At 39.9% G+C, this 17,509-nt stretch overlaps 1 protein-coding gene across 2 annotated transcripts in view; it reads right to left on the reverse strand.

The window, feature by feature from the left end:
- Positions 1-904: 904 nt before the first annotated feature.
- The window catches only part of ptchd4 (patched domain containing 4), a 116,794-nt gene continuing 100,189 nt past the window's right edge, over positions 905-17,509 (reverse strand). For both annotated transcript variants that reach the window (XM_062957226.1, XM_003215358.3), the window contains exon 3: positions 905-10,333. In XM_062957226.1, the coding sequence (XP_062813296.1) occupies positions 8,700-10,333 (1,634 nt within the window). In that variant the 3' untranslated portion in view covers positions 905-8,699. The remainder of the gene's footprint in view (positions 10,334-17,509) is intronic.

Below are 17,509 nucleotides of genomic sequence, written 5' to 3' on the forward strand. Positions count from 1 at the left end.
TCTGACAACTTTAGGTTGCTCTACACTACCATTAATTGTTAAGAAAATGGCTGGTTTTCAATCTGGCAAGCCTATAGCTGCCATTTTCTTATACAAGCTCATGGAGAGTAATATCTGTAGCTGTAAAATGTATGTCAGACTGTATTTTGTGTAATGCTTTAGATGCATGTCCTGTCTGGCACAAGTCTGCCCACGCAAAGCAGGTGAATATAGCACTGAATGAGACATGTGGAATAATCACAGGATGTCTCAACCTTACACCTGTTGATAGACTCCATAAGCTAGCTGGCATAGCGCCCCCCCCCCCCCCGTACGACGGGAAGTTGCTGCTAACGGTGAGAGAAATAAGGTTGAACACTGTGAAAGCCACCCACTGTATGGCTATCAGCCTCCTCCCAGTAGACTCAAATCAAGGAAAAGCTTCATGAGAACCACCACTTCTCTTAATGTCCTTCCAGCAACAGCAAGAGTATCCCTCTGGGCAGCAAAACCAGGCAATTCCAACTGGATGGCCCCCCACGAGGGTCTTCCTCCAGGGGCAAACCAAGAATGGGCATCTTGGAAGTCCCTGAACAGACTCAGAAGCGGAGTGGGCAGATCAAAAGACAATCTGGCAAAATGACATTAAGAATCGTCCGGCTTGTGCAATTGTGGAGCAGAACAAACAACTCCGCATCTGTATGCTTGCCCACAATGCCCTGCTTCATGCACAGAGGAAGAACTGTTTAAAGCTACAGACAATGCAGTCTCTGTTGCCCGTTTTTGATCGTAAAACTATTTAGCAGCTTGTGATGTTCTTTATTTTATCAGTTTTAAACCTATATATTTATGCAATGCTTTTGATACAAAATAAAATAAAAGCCTTTTTTGACATACTACTTAAAAAATAATCTTGGGGAAAATAGCAATTGGAAATTTGTTTATTAACATGAAAAAAACATAGTGTGCAACAAACAGAATTGTTAGTAGTTAAGCACAGTAGCAAATAATGAGAACGTGTACATGGGAGGAAATACTGTACATGAATGCATGGTATTCACAATTGACAGATTTTAAAAATATAGTGCAACAGAGTGCATTAGAGTGCATTCTATAACAAATTAGATAAAACGCATTATTTTAAAAGCATTGAGCTCTAGATTATTTTGTTGTTGCCATTGTTGTTAGACAACAGCAGATCATTTACACTGAAGGCAGTGTAAGGATTACTTCTATACCACGTACTGATGACTGTTGTTGGTGGAATTTGTTTATTTCCCATTGTTTCGTTTTGTACTGCTATTCCATGGTAGCCCTTTTTAGCACTAGTGACACATTGAAAAGTGTTGCAGATAGCCAAAACCATGCAGCAGACCAGTTCTAACTAGAAGCAGGCTTAACTTAGATTTTTTTTTTTCTAAATTGGAAAGCCCTTGGTCCTGATTCACAATTAAATGGGCTGCTCAAAACTGCTTTTAAGAAAATAAACAAATCTATCTCAAAAATCAGTTTTAGGTTACCATATTTTCACAATGTAGTATGCACCTTTATATGTACCATATTTAATCAAAATAGTTACATTCGTGGAAGACTAGAAGAATATTTTGCATTCTTGGAAGTTACTCTGACTAATCACCTACCCTGTTTGAAGCTGAGATTCTGAATAAGACAAACAAGAACATAAGTAACCCTGGGAAGCACACATTTATGATGTCTTCTGACAAGACTTGGAGAGCTCTTAGAAATGTATTAATTAATTGAATGTAGAACAAGCCATATCAAACTATGCCTAGCGCTATGCAAAACTACTTTCCATCTTTTAGTCTTGTTTGTATCATGAACAGCCAAATATTGGTGGCTCTGGTGGTGCTAAACCCTTGACCCAGCAGGACTGCTGACCGAAAGGTTGGCGGTTCGAGTCCAAGGAGCAAGGTGAGCTTCTATCTGTCGGTTCCAGCTTCTCATGCGGCGACATGAGAGAAGCCTCCCACAGGATAGTAAAACATCCGGGCATCCCCAGGGCAACGTCTTTGCAGACAGCCAATTCTCTCACACCAGAAGCGACTTGCAGTTTCTCAAGTTGTTCCTAATACGAAAAAAGCCAAATATTTCTTATATCCGTCACCAAACAAAATGCACCTTCATTATATGACTTCAGAAAATGGTTAACATTCCATGGATGTGTATGATTCATTGCTCACTCTACCACAAAGATGCCAACGACTCTCGTTTCCACAAAACATCAATTCAGATTCCATGGGAATATTTGACTGTATAGTTCTGTAAAACCTTAGCTGTATTAAAAGTATCCATCAAGCAAAAATCAGGTGATATAATTTGCATAATTTAAAACAATATCAACAATGTTATGGGGAAATATGTATTACACTTTTGAACCATGCCAAAGTTCTGAGAAAATGTATACATAAGAGTACACACTAAATGTTTGTGTGACAAGTTCTTAAAAAGTGTTGTATGCATCCGACATGCAACTGATGTGAAAATTGGCTAAAGCATTACTGACGTAAGACCACGAACAGCTCCAAAGGAAAATCCACCACCTTCTGGGGCTGGATCTACACTGCAATATCATCCTTATCAAAGCAGATCATCCAGATTATCTGCTTTGAATTGGATTATATGAGTCTACTCTGCCATATAATCCAGTTCAAAGCAGATAAACTGGATTTTATATAGCAGTGTAGATGGGGCCTAAGATACTTTGTTCCACTGCTGAACAGCTCTTACAGGATGTTCTTCCTAAGGTTTATCCAACATTTTCTTCTTTGTAATACAAATCCATTGTCTTGGGTGCTACACTCTGGAGTGGTAAAAAACATAAATTTTCTCTATTATTTCCAGATATTTGAAAACAGTTATCTAGTTATAATAGTTATCCTGCCCCCTCTTCTGGGCTAAACATGGCCAAGTTGCTCAAACTTTCTGTTCTGAGATGGGATTTTACACTTTTCTTTATAAATTGCAGTATGTGGAACCAGACAAAGTATACCTGGTGAAGTCTAACCAAAGCAGAATAAAATGCTATTACTTTCTGTGACTAGAACTCTGTTTCTGTACTCTAGAACTGAGTTAGCCCCCTTTCTGCATCACATTTACAAGCTACGTTTAGGATGTGGTCACAATTCCTGGATCCTTTACACATGGATTACTTGTTAAGCCAGTTTGTCCATCCTATACTTATGTATCTGATTTTTCCTAAGTGCAGATTTTACCTTTATCCTTATTATAATTAATTTTGTTAATTTTGCCCCAACTTTCCAATCTATTGAGGTAAATCTGTTTTCTGGGGCATTCACTTTTCCTGCCAGTTTGGCATTACGTCATAAAATTTGTACAGATGCTGAGCAACATCAGGACAGAATCCTGTAGCACCTCAATCCTCATTTCCTCCAAGATAATGAGGAAAGATTAGTAAGTACTCTTTCAATGTGTTGTTGAAGGCTTTCATGGCCGGAATCACTGGGTTGCCGTGAGTCTTCTGGTCTCTCTGGCCATGTTCCAGAAGCATTCTCTCATGACGTTTCACCCACATCTATGGCAGGCATCCTCAGAGGTTGTGAGGTCTGTTGGAAATTAGGCAAGAGGGATTTATAGATCTGTGGAAGGTCCAAGGTGGGAGAAAGCTCATCTGAAGCAAGTTTGAATGTTGCAATTGGCTACCTTGATTAGCATTGAATGGCCTTGCAACTTCAAAGCCTGGCTGCTTCCTGCCTGAAGGAATCCTTTATTGCAGTGGTACTCAGCCTGGGGTCCCCAGATGTTTTTGGACTACAACTCCCAGAAATCCCAGCCAGTTAACCAGCTATTAGGATTTCTGGGAGTTGAAGGCCAAAAACATCTGGGGACCCCAGGTTGAGAACCACTGCTTTATTGGGAGGTGTTAGCTGGTCCTGATTGTTTCCTGTCTGGAATTTTGTTTTCTGAGTGTGTCTTTTTTGTACTATCCTGATTTTAGAGTTTTGTTTTTTAAAAGAAATACTATAGCCAGATTTTGTTCATTTTCATAGTTTCCTCCTTTCTGTTGAAATTCCCATATATAATAACAAATAATAATATATATAAACCCAACTTGCCTGATTTCCAATAGACTTCACAAGTTCTGAGGATGCCTGCCATAGATATGGGCGAAATGTCAGGAGAGAATGCTTCTGGCCATACATCCCGGAAAGCTCTCAGCAATCCAGTACTCTTTCAGTTCATTTTCATCAACCAGCTACAAATAACAGCTATATATTAACATTTTACAGCCTCATTTTACCAGCTTCCCTGCAAGATTATCACAGGGAATCTTAAATAGCTCTACCATATCAACCAAAGAACGAAAGACAAAGAAAAAGGAAAAAAGCAAGCAAATTTATATTGGCATGACTTTTTGAATGAACAATGGGATAATTTCTAAGTATTCAAATGTTGGCTGTCTGATTATCTATTTTGGAAAACTTCATGTTATTAAAATCAGGCACACCAGTAACTTGATGCCTCCTGTTTCCTTCTTCAAATATGGGGAGAAAATTGGCTTTCTTCCAGTCTGTTGAGTTTCCACGTGTTCTGAGAATTCTCATTGATCGCAGGCAGAGTGTCTTCACATTACACCTGCAAATTCCTTCAGTTTCTTTGAATGCTGTTCATCCAGCTCACACTTCGTCATGTCCTTTGTCCCATTGTAGCATGCTATCATCTTCACAGAGGGCACATACCATTTCTTTGTTCCTCGTGCTCCAAATATAACAAATAAACCTTTGTTATTATTTATAACCGCTTTGACAAGCCTAAGGCCCCATCCACACAGCTGAAAAAAATGTCTATTATCTGCTTTGAACTGGAATATATGGCAGTGTGGACTCAGATAAACCAGTTCAAAGCAGATATTGTGGGATTTTCTGCCTTGGTTATATGGCTTTGTGGAAGGGCCCTAAGGTCATTCTGAGCTTTTTTTTCTGAATTTCTCCCTGCAAGCAAGTATTTGCTTGAATTCCTCTTTGAGGATTCCCCCATCTTTCAATTAAACTTCAGCTCAGCTGCAAGTCCTTTGTCTATTCAACCTGGTTTCTTTTGAGATTCTTCCCACTTGTTCCTCACTTTCCAAGGGCCCTTCCACACAGCCATATAACCCAGAATATCAAGCAGAAAAGTCCACAATATCTGCTTTGAACTGGGTTATCTGAGTCCACACTGCCATATATTCCAGTTCAAAGCAGATAATGTGGGATTTTATTCGGCTGTGTGAAAGGGGCCCCAGAATAAAGAGGTAAGTACTTTTTGCAGTTGGACCATTAACCAGTTACAAAACCACATATAACTATCTTTGCATGAGGGCAGCCATCAAAGGCTTTACAGAAATCAAGATATACTACATCCACAGCATTGTCCTGATCTATCCAGCTTGGAACTCTACCGAAAGGAAGCAAATGGCAACATATAATTACACATCTGAAAGTGTTTAAAGAGTATATATTTATTGGATTGCAACACCAACTTTTGAAAATGCTAGGGAATCAGGCCAAAAAAACCATTATTTCACATTTATTTTGATATCTTCCTGTACAGTTTCAAAAAGTTCACTGATAACAGCTTTGGAGGTCTTATCATTAGTTTTCTTACAAGCAAAAACTTTTTTTTGTTTCAGATAAAACAAACAGAAATAAGTTTCTTTTATCTAAAAGAATGGATGGATCGGTCCCATGGTTCATGCAAATATAATTCTGGAGGATGGTTAGTAGCCATTGCAGAAAATGGCTTGCACAAATGCATGCCAACCTGGTCATATTTGTCTGCCGTTTCCATTCCAAACCATGTCTTCTATGTGTTGTCGAAGGTTTTCATGGTCAGAATTACTGGTTTTCTGTGAGTATTTTAGATTGTATGGCCATGTTCCAGTAACATTCTCTCCTGACATTTTGCCCACATCCTCAGAGGTTGCGAGGCAAGTGGCAAGTGGGGTTTATATATCTGTGGAATGGCCAGGGTGGGAGAAAGAACTCTTGTCTGTTTGAAGCATGTGTGAATGTTGCAATTAGCCAGCTTGATTAGCACTGAGTATCCTTGCAACTGCAAAGCTTGGCCTTTGCTGCCTGGAGGCATCCTTTGTTTGGGAGGTGTTAATGGGCACGTGTTTGCTGTCTGGAATTCCCCTGTTTCTAAGTGGTGTTCTTTATTTACTATATTGATTCTGGTGTTTTTAATAATGGTAACCAGGTTTTGTTCATACAGCCCGAAAAAACTCACAGCAACCCAGGTCTTCTATGTTTTATGTTTTCCCATCAGAAATTGCCATCTGTAATAACTTTCCAAATGACAATATTGGAAACGGAAGACATGCATAGAGATTCTGAAAGCAGTTGCATTTAAGGCCCCTTCTACGCTATATAAAATCAAGATTAATTGCTTTGAATTGGAGCATATGGCAGTGTTGACTCATATAATCCAGTTCAAAGCAGATAATGTGGATTATCTTCTTTGATAATTTGGATTATATGGCAGTGTAGAAGGGGGCTTAGACGGTACTTCTCCTGAAAAATATCCACTGGGGAGGAACGACTGCCCCAAAACACATTAGAAGGAGAGAGAACAGGTCTGTGGTAGGCACATATTTTCCCTGCAGAACATTCTGTATTCAATTCCGGTATTGCCATTTGAAAGGATATCTGTGCTGGGAAAAATCTTTGCCCGCAAACCTGAATTGTTATCAGCTGTCAGAATTAGAACTGAAACCTAACTATTAGATGGGCCAACGGTTGACACAGTGCTACGCTGTATGGTATGCAAAAAATATGGCTTTAGATTAGATAATTACATAATCACAATCCTTTTACAGCTCAGGTGTCATGGAGGAGAGGTTGTCCAGTACAATAAAGAACTTGGTGCATGGCTGCAGATGACGTTTGGATCAGGAGAGGAATCAAGAAGCTGTCTTCCCTCCCTGGCTTGCCAGGAGGTCTATGCACATAGCATTGGGCTAACCAAACCTTTTACTGGAAGACCCTGGAGCATCTCTCACTCATGTATCCACTAAGCCACATTTCCTCACCTCAGAGCTTTGCAACACACATTATCTAAATATGAGGTGAGGACGTTGAGGAAAATGTTACTGAGCTGACCTCACACAAGGAGAGATGTAGTTGCCTGAGAATGGAACAGAACTCCTCAAAAAAAGGAAGAAATTGTTAAGACCAGAAACCCTTCCCATATTATTCCACTTGACATTACATTTGAACAACAATAATAATAATAAATATGCACAATATATTTCCAGGAAGACATTGCTTGTTTATGCAAGGCTAGATTGCATTCAAAAATGCAGAAAGTAAACGCTTTCTAAAATGCCTTTGGAAAAAGAGAAATACGTGGCTTAACTCGAGAGTGAAATTTCACTCTCTTGGGAGTATTATAGGCTTCATTCTCTTTCTACTCTTTCTTTTGCGCTTCTAAGCATGTATATTGTGTAAGCATAGACTGTCTTTTTGTTACAGGATAACTCTATTCTCATGCAGTAAAAAACAAATTTACTGCATTAATCTATAATTCTCATCACCCTAAAGCTTTGTTTTGATCACAGACATTCTATCAGGCATTGAACAGCAATGTTTTATAAAAATCAATTTCAAAAGCAGCCTGATATTTTTTATGTTTAATAACTTTGATTATTATTGTGTGTGTGTTTGTGTGGCAAGAAGCATAGTCAGTGGATCGGTTTGGCAAAAGAGATGTGAAACACATGCATTTCAGATAATATTTAAAGAGGCAAAATTGTATTCCTTATCTTGGAACTTCAGACATGGTGCTGTGCTCGACACTGAAGCCTGGCACAAAAAAGGTCACCATGCTGTGTCTATGGAGTATGATCTATTGATACATCCACCTGATTAGTATTCTGTGTCTAATGTTGATACAGATAATGTGTAGGAAGCAAAAGGACAGCACTGCAGTAATCGTACGTAGTACCGCAATGGCTGAAACCTGGGATGTTTCCCTGAATTCAAGTATACCGTGTTGTAAAAATTACTGGTTCTGATGGCCAGTTTAATCACACTGGGGATACTATCAAATGGCAATTTTGTAAAAGCTGTCTGCTAGATTCCTCTTCCATACGTACAATTCTTACATTATGGGAAAGTACTGATTTGTTCACTGGACTAATTACATTAATTTCAATTGTGACATATAGATGTGTAATAGTAGGGAAGGACTCTGAGTAGGGAAGTACTTTGGCTTAGAATGATTGAAAATCTACTTCCCAGCTGCATAGGTTTTAAGTTCGACCAACCTCTAAGAATACAATACGGCCACAACTTATTTTTCCTTGTTTCTGTTGTTATTATTGTTGTTGTTATTTTCTCCAGCTTGAGTTCTTGTGACCTTTCTTTCTTTTAAAACTGGTTACTTGAATCAAACTTATTTGTGTGTGTTTTTTAAAAAAAAACAACTGGTAATAAACATTGCCCTTGTTGAAGTGACAGCATTCAAGGAAAAAACAACTGGAGTGTTGTTTCCCTATCTCCATTCTTTTCCATTTTAAAAAAGATTGTTATTATTTTAACAACACCTTCACCTCCCTCTGTGAAATGCTCCTTTCTTGGGCTTCCTTGGTCTTGTTTCACATGGGCCAGCGCAAGCAGTGGAGAGCTTTACTCTACTTTCCCTGCAGCTCTGTGTAACATTTTTAGGTAATAAAAACACACAAACACATGACTGTGTGGCTTTCAGACTGCTGTCACGTGATCGGGATTCTCTTGGATTTCTATGCACTCAATTTCTTCCCGCTCCTTTCTTTTGGCCCGTTTCTTTTTCTTGTGGTGCTTTTTGGAGGGTGGGAAAAATGTTAGGAAGACAGGTAAAATAACAAAACAGTGCAGAAGTGTGCAACTGCCGGTGAGCAGCAAGCATTTGAACAGTGTGAAGGTCAAGTTTGAAGGCACAAAAAGGAGGGGGACCAATCCGATAAGAAAAGAAGCAACGTTTTGCAAAATTGCTGTTCCGTGTTCTTGGAGTGAACTTTTTATGCACTGAGTTCGTGTGTGTTCGGTTGCTAATACAAATGTGTAAAGCAGGGGTGCACAGTGATCTATGGAAAAATTTAGAGTGTAAATAAGGCACAGTATAGAAACACAATCCATGTCCACATTCCATAATGTCATCAAGCCCAGGACACCTAGCTCAATTGAGGTGACAGTGAGAATTAGCCAGAAGTTCCCCAGGGGATGAATAACGAGGAAAAAGGTGAGTAACAACACCAGCAAAATGCCAAAGCTGGAAATCAAGACAGGCATAGTTACTGATAAGCTGTACTGGTCCATGAAGACAAAGGTAGGGTTGAATACTATGAACTTGATGCTTTGTTTCAGAGACAACGGTCTTAGTTTCTCCAATAACTCAATAATATCTCTCTGTGTTTTTTCACTAGTCCTAGCCACAAGATACATACGAGAAGCAATGATGCTATTCACATTCCCAGCCTTGGAGAAAATGATGTCATTTTTGAAGTGCTGGAATTCTGGCTTTCTTAAGAACGAGTTTTGAAGTATGCTAAGGAAGTCACTTTTATTAGTGGCAGTAATGTTCCCAGCTCTTAGATACTGGTAATATTGTTGGAGCCAGGATAGTGTGTTGAAGCCTTCACTCAGTTTCTTTAAGTCTTCTTGTACAGTGCTATTCCAGTACTCAAGAGGTTCATAAATGTAGAACCCTATGACTGGACTGTAATTGCTAAAGTATTTCTGCTGAATGAGGGCATAGGACACACTTGGTGAATTGCTGGAGAGGAGATTGATAATATTGGCTCCATCACTGATCTGCAAGCAGCCCATAAAGGAGAAAGAAGCATATATAAGATAAAGTATCACCACAAATGGCTTAACATAGATGTTAGTTATCCATTCATTGTAATGCTCCCGTAGGAAATGTTGGATGAAATGATTCTGGTATGGATCAGTTTCATGATGAGAAGAGTGTTGGTGGCCATCACTCATCATAGTTTGGAACCAAACAGGCTTCCTTTCCAGATATTCTGCAGAGGGGATTTTGCAGCAAAAGATACTGTGGTAACGATTCTGCTCCAACTGCCCAGCAAAGACAAGACAGGAGCCAAAGAACGAGAAAATATAGAAGTAGTTCAACAGGATGGAGATGCACATATTCTGGCAGAAGACCTTCACAGCCTCAATGTTGGTGAAAGGACTGGCACCCATCCCAAAGGCTATAAAGTACAAGCAGCTTGTCATGGTGTAGGAAACCATCACGTCAGAGTAGGCATCTGCAACTCTGTCTTTGAATGGCAAGTTCTCTCGGGTTCGACGCCATCCTGACAAAAGCTCAAACACTCCTTTTGTTCCATGACCTAAAGTAAGGACAATGAAGAGATACATTAATATGAGATATTAATATTAAAACATATGCATAATATGATTAACATTTCCTTCTTTAACTGTGCATATGCAAGATCAGCATTTTAATATAAAATTGATGCAAAACATTCATGCATAATAATAATTGATCAAGTGGTCTGATGCTCTATAGCAATTATTTCTTTTAATTCGCTGGCAGAGGGGATTTTTAAAGAGTTTTATTACATTAGTCCATAACTAGAATCCATACTGTTGCATCTCAGTCCTGGAAACACCTTATGACCACCGCACCACACAAGAGTCCAGGAATATAAGCAAGCAGTCTATTGTAAAAACCACATGAAAAGCATATAAAAATCAGGAATAAGAAAGGAAGATATATAATCCAAAAAGGTTTAGCAAAAGGTGATAACCAAACAATAATCCAAAGGTCTCATAAAGTTCCAGAGGTGGCAAAGTCCAGGAACAGCCAGGAATCACAGATACAACATAAGTTCACAATCATGAAGGTATAACTAGTATAACTTGAACAGGAGTACATGAACAGGAACATAGAAAACTTCCAGGATATATTAAATCCCCAAATCAAAACTTGACTTGAATCAGGGACAAGAGAACTCAGGCTTAGCTCCTCACGCTAAAGCAGCATTGCCTGAACTGACCTTAAGGTGGAGTGCCGCAGGGTTCTGTCCTGGGCCCGGTTCTGTTCAACATCTTTATTAACGACTTAGACGAAGGGTTAGAAGGCACGATCATCAAGTTTGCAGACAACACAAAACTGGGAGGGATAGCTAACACTCCAGAAGACAGGAGCAGAATACAAAACGATCTTGACAGACTAGAAAGATGGGCCAAAACTAACAAAATGAAGTTCAACAGGGACAAATGCAAGATACTTCACTTTGGCAGAAAAAATGGAATGCAAAGATACAGAATGGGGGACGCCTGGCTTGACAGCAGTGTGTGCGAAAAAGACCTTGGAGTTGTCGTGGACAACAAGTTAAACATGAGCCAACAATGTGATGCGGCTGCTAAAAAAGCCAATGGGATTCTGGCCTGCATCAATAGGGGTATAGCGTCTAGATCCAGGGAAGTCATGCTCCCCCTCTATTCTGCCTTGGTCAGACCACACCTGGAATACTGTGTCCAATTTTGGGCACCGCAGTTGAAGGGAGATGTTGACAAGCTGGAATGCGTCCAGAGGAGGGCGACTAAAATGATTAAGGGTCTGGAGAACAAGCCCTTTGAGGAGCGGCTTAAAGAGCTGGGCATGTTTAGCCTGCAGAAGAGAAGGCTGAGAGGAGACATGATAGCCATGTACAAATATGTGAGGGGAAGTCATAGGGAGGAGGGAGCAAGCTTGTTTTCTGCAGCCCTACAGACTAGGACACGGAACAATGGCTCCAAACTACAGGAAAGGAGATTCCACCTGAACATCAGGAAGAACTTCCTCACTGTGAGAGCTGTTCGACAGTGGAACTCTCTCCCCCGGGCCGTGGTAGAGGCTCCTTCTTTGGAGGCTTTTAAACAGAGGCTGGATGGCCATCTGTCGGGGGTTCTTTGAATGCGATTTCCTGCTTAGCAGGGGGTTGGACTGGATGGCCCATGAGGTCTCTATGATTCTATGATTCTATGATTCTAAGGTAAACTTGCTGTTTAATAGACACCCATGAAATCATTCAGTTTCCCGTGAATTTCTTTCACCACTTTCCCATGTAATCTATCTAAATGTCACAATCTATTTTTGGCCCTGATTTGTAAACAAAGACCTTTGTTGATCTCCGTAGCTGCAGGTGGGTTCCCATGGGAACCTTTCTTATCACTCAGCTGTTCACTCGATTCCTTATCTGCTGTTGCTACTTATGACTCCGCTGAATGCCCTTGAGGTCCTGAACTTTCTGAGCCGGTTTTCTCACAGAGAGAACAATCATTTCCCAGATTTGTGTGCCCATCACTTTGTGCCACAGAAGAGCTCACCATCCTCTCTGAATCACCCACAGGAAAGCTCACAATCACCTTTAATCATCAGTTAAACCATCACTCTCTGGTGACTGATCTACAACACAAACCAAAAATAAACCCCTGTGATGTATGGCAGCTGTACTAGCCATTTTATTCCACAGTACCACTAATAGAGCTTTGAACACTGTGAAGTGCTACCCTGAATTCTTTTCTCAGGCAAGAAATACTCAGATGTGGTATTGCCAGGCCCTTCCTCTGAAATACAGCCTATAGCACCCGAGATTATTGATGATCTCTCATCCAAATACTGATCAAAGTTTTGTTTAGCTTCTAGGATCTGTTGACTTTAGGGGATTTAGGTCAGTATAACTGAGATACCCCATCTCTACATAAATGATGTAAAAGGCATGTTTCTATGATATGAATATCTAATCTCCAGAATAGGAATCATGACCCACACAAATAGCTATAATAAAGTTAGGAAAATCGTTTGACTAAATCAGTGATACTATGCATTCTTAGCTGAGAGTAAGTCCCATTAAATGAACTCAGTGGATGAATAAGATTAAACTGGGAGATACTGGGATTACATGGAAAAGGTAAGTTTGATTCAATGTGCTAAGCTTCAAGGGAACCTAAAATCAATCCAAAGAAAAACTGAAAGTTGTGAAACTGTTTTAAGCATATGCATAGCTATGTTATAAAATGGACTGCAATTCTACTTCTTCATCTCTAAAATCAATAGGAGTTTTGTCATGATTTTCACAAAAATAGGCTAGATGAGGTAGCACAATTCTGAAGACTTTGGTTTCTCTACTGCAACCTGAAAAGCATACACTGTGCTTGGGGAAATGGTTTCATTAAAATTTCCTTTATATCAGGGCAGTAGGCACAGGCAGCCTGGGACCAAGAGAAAAGCCGAAATTTAAAATTAATTTTCTTTCCTGGCTCGGGTGTGTGTGGGTATCAGTATAAACAAGGATATCAAGTTTGTGCCTAGGAGAGACTTGTTAATTTTTACATTATGATTGACCTGAATATTCTGCACTTCCTTGATTAGTCCGTCTAATTGAAACAATGATATAATAAAACAAGGAAATAAACTGGCTGCTGCAGTTCTTTAACCCAAGTTGAACCAATGCCATTATGTGCTCTTCCCAAGTATATCAGCAGGCAAGATCAGCCACTTTGCAAGGCCTCAGAGGACAAAACTACCACTCAGGGAATTGAAAAAGTATGGTTATGTTGGAGAGATAGATCTCCTCCTGCACAATGATCAAGTCTTATCACTAGCTGAAGTTCCTAGCTTCAGTTTCTTCCACAGATTGTCTTTTTTGAAGTTACCTTTATGGCTGGGGAATTGATTAAGCCTGGCTTCTTCCTACAATGTATGGGTAATGTTACATCCATTGGATTGCATGGGAGAAAGTCAGAACAAGCTGCTTTCCATGCCAATCACATATTTCTCAGGACACACTAGCATAGGAAAGAGCTGTGATGTGAATTCCTTCTATGTTCCCTTCAGCATCTGGTGCGAAGAAGCTGCCTGAGTGGAGCCACAGAAGCCATGCTACTGTGGCTCTGGCATTATCATGGCAAAATCAAAGTAGCTTTGGGCAAAACTCTTTTGAGTTTTGTGTTCACTGCACTAATAAAGAACGTAACATTTACAGAAGTATCCTTCCCTCCTACATCAACTGTTTCACATGTGTTGACTGCTGTTCACAGCTCTCCTTGTAAAAACTACATTAACCACAGGCAACGTGGTGCAACAGTGACATTAAAAACAATTTTGAACTGCAGTTCAAAATCATGTAAATACGTATTTTTTCTGTATTCAGATAGTATTATGCTTTCCACCAATCAATCTTTTCAATCAGGCTAACTTTTCCAGTAAATTAACTCATTGTTTATTATTACGGTAATACACATTCAATAAAAAGAAATCATGCCATGTACTGTGATCAGGGTGCAACGTAGAGATGAAATTTTATCTTTAGAACTTGAAATCTTGGGGAGAGGGTAATTTTTAGAGCTTGCACACTGAAAAACATCCACTGAATTGAGATGAAATCTGTTATTGTGCTAAGGCTTATTTAGGTATCATCCACATTTCTTATCTCGGCACAGTTCATAAAGCAGCTGTTCTTTAGCAGCTGACATGCTATAATATTATACAAAATCCGACTGGCACAACCTGGGGATCACAACCAGACAGAGTGAAGAAATCTGTCCTTGCATTTTGCTATTCTGCTGCTAAATATGCATGCCCAGTGTGGAGCACATCTCACCACGTTAAAACAGTGGATGTGGCTCTTAATGAGACATGCCGCAGCATCACAGGATGTCTACACCCTACAACACTGGAGAAATTATACTGTTTAGCTGGTATTGAGTCCCCTTCGGGGTGAGATAGAGTGGGGTATAATTGTAGTAAATAAATAAATAAATAAATATTGCGCCACCTGACATCCGCCGGGAAGTAGCAGCTTGTGATGAAAGGACCAAGGCATTGACATCTCTGGCTCATCCTCTGTTCGGATATCAGCCAGCATGCCAATGCCTTAAATCAAGAAACAGCTTCCTAAGATCTTCAGAGATACTCGCAGGAACACCTCAGCAAGCGAGAGTCCAAAAGCAGCAGATTAAAACCGGGAACCTCAAGCCATGGCTGATACCAAATGAGAAACTCCCTCCTGGGCACACAGAAGACTGGGTGACTTGGAAGGCGCCAAATAGACTGTGCTCTGGCAATACGAGATGCAGAGTCAATCTTGAGAAATGGGGCCACAAAGTGCAGTCCATGATATGCGAGTGTGGAGAAGAGCAAACCAGAGACCACTTACTGCAATGTAGCCTGAGCCCTGCCACATGCACAATGGAGGACCTCCTTACAGCAACACCAGAGGCACTCCAGTGGCCAGCTTCTGGTCAAAGGAAATTTAGTGCAATGCAAAGTTTTTAACTTTGTGGTTTTTCTATACATTATAACTGTATTCTCAATTTGCTACTGACACGATAAATAAATTTTACACAATGTGTAAGGCATATCAAGATGCTTCTGTATATACACAGTGCAAGGGGTTACACAAACACATGCATGTATATACCTTCTCCTCACTCCACACATGTCTCAGCAATTTCAATTGCTTCTAACAGCAGGCAGACAGAAATTTTGGAACCAAGGAATAGCCTTTCCCCCTTCCTTTGTAGCACAACTGGTTAGCTGGACTGCAGAGAAAAATGATTCAAGTCTAGGAAGGTTGGGGGTGAACTATGCATGTTCCTATTGGGCAGAAATGGATGGTAAAAGTAATGAAAATGCTTTTCTCCATAATGCTGGCAGGGAGCGGGGGTTGCGTCTCAAGAAAAAAAGGGATCAAAAGCATTTTGCTGCCTGAGCCTTATTTGAGGATAGCAACACCACTATTATTCAGTCACAAACAGTTATCATAAAATAGCTAATTTAAAAGACTGGGTTCTAGCAAGGAATATTCTTTAAAGTACTGCAGATGGAAGTGCACATCGTCGGTGTAGAAGATCTCCAGGGAAATCTATAGTTTTACTTTCTCAGTCCCGAAAGGTAATAACAGTTAACAGTGAACATGAACTAATAACTCAATTCAGAAAAATGCCACCAATAATCTCACTGGTCTTAAATTTTTAAACTCTGCTTTGGATGCATCTGGTACTTCCCTAATGTGAGACAAAAGAGCTGAGATTCTTTCCCCTCCCTTGTCCCAAATGTGACTTCAATGGCAGCCAAGGATCCAGGGATAATTTCTTTTCCACTCTCTTCCTATTCCTCTGTATTTCAGATGGTCTGGTCAGCTTTTTAAAAATCAAGTACCTTGCATCTTCATAAAAATAAAACAAACTAAAAGAAAATTGAAAAACTTGTGTAGGTGAGAAGTTTAGTGATGTTAAAACTTTCAATGAAGTTTTGCTTCTCCTAGAAACCTGGGATTTCTTACCAAAATATTCATTAATTATCATGGGAAAGTATCTTCAGGTTTTTAACACTACTGAATTAACACTACTCTATTTAAGATCTTTGATTGGGAATATACTTCCCCTTTCTGTCTGGTTCCTTGTCCCACCTTGCAATGGAAATATGAATGAAAGGACCAAGGCACTGACATCTCTGGCCCATCCCCTGTTCGGATATCAGCCAGCACAGTAACACCTTAAATCAAGAAATATTTTTCTAAGATCTATAGAGATACTCGCAGGAATACCTCAGCAAGTGAGAATCCAAAAGTGGCAGGTTACATCTGGAACCTCAACCAGTGGCTGACGCCAGATGAGAGACTCCCCCTAGGCATGCAGAAGACTGGGTGACTTGGAAGGCGCTGAACACACTGCGCTCTGGCACCACGAGATGTAGAGCCAACCTTAGGAAATGAGGCCACAAAGTGGAGCCCAAGACATGTGAATGTGGAGAAGAACAAACCACTGAGCACCTACTACAATGCAGCCTGAGCCCCGCTACATGCACAATGGAGGACCTTCTTATAGCAACACCAGAGGCACTCCAAGTGGCCAGCTACTAGTCAAAGGACATTGAGTATAATGCCAAGTAATTTTTAACTTTGTGTTTACAAATATATTACAACTTGTACCCTCGGTTTGCTTCTGACACGATAAATAAATAAATGGAAATATAATATGCTAAGTGGCCCTAAGGTATTGGGGCCAATGACTTCTATAGAAATGTTGAAAAACCTTCCTACTTGTGCACCCACATTAGAGGTGCCATGAAATATTAGTGTTATTTTCACTGTAAATATTGTCATGACTAACATTACACTCCTGACCATTTCCACGGTCAGTAAATATATTTTTCTTCATCATATATCAGGCAATTTACTATTAGCATCAATAAAGCCATTGATTCACTGTAATGCCTGCAGAATGTTTCTAAAGTGCCAAGAAATAAGTAATGAATTCTAATTTGATCTATTTTGCTGATGGCAGCGCTTCTTCCCTTGGCACTGGCATCGTGGTGACAGACTTCATCACCTATAGTCAGATTCCTGTTGGGTAAGCTGTGTGATGTCAACAGACTTATTTCTTTCTGTGTGCCCTTGGTTTTTTTCCACCTTCAAACAAGGGAAATGGATCAAAAAAAGGAAGTGCGATTCACTGCATTTATCTCTGTTGGATCAGATGAAACAATTAGAAATTGATTTTAGATCTAACAATGT

Source organism: Anolis carolinensis, chromosome 1, assembly GCF_035594765.1.
Source record: "Anolis carolinensis isolate JA03-04 chromosome 1, rAnoCar3.1.pri, whole genome shotgun sequence".
In the NCBI taxonomy this organism is placed as follows: Eukaryota; Metazoa; Chordata; class Lepidosauria; order Squamata; family Dactyloidae; genus Anolis; species Anolis carolinensis.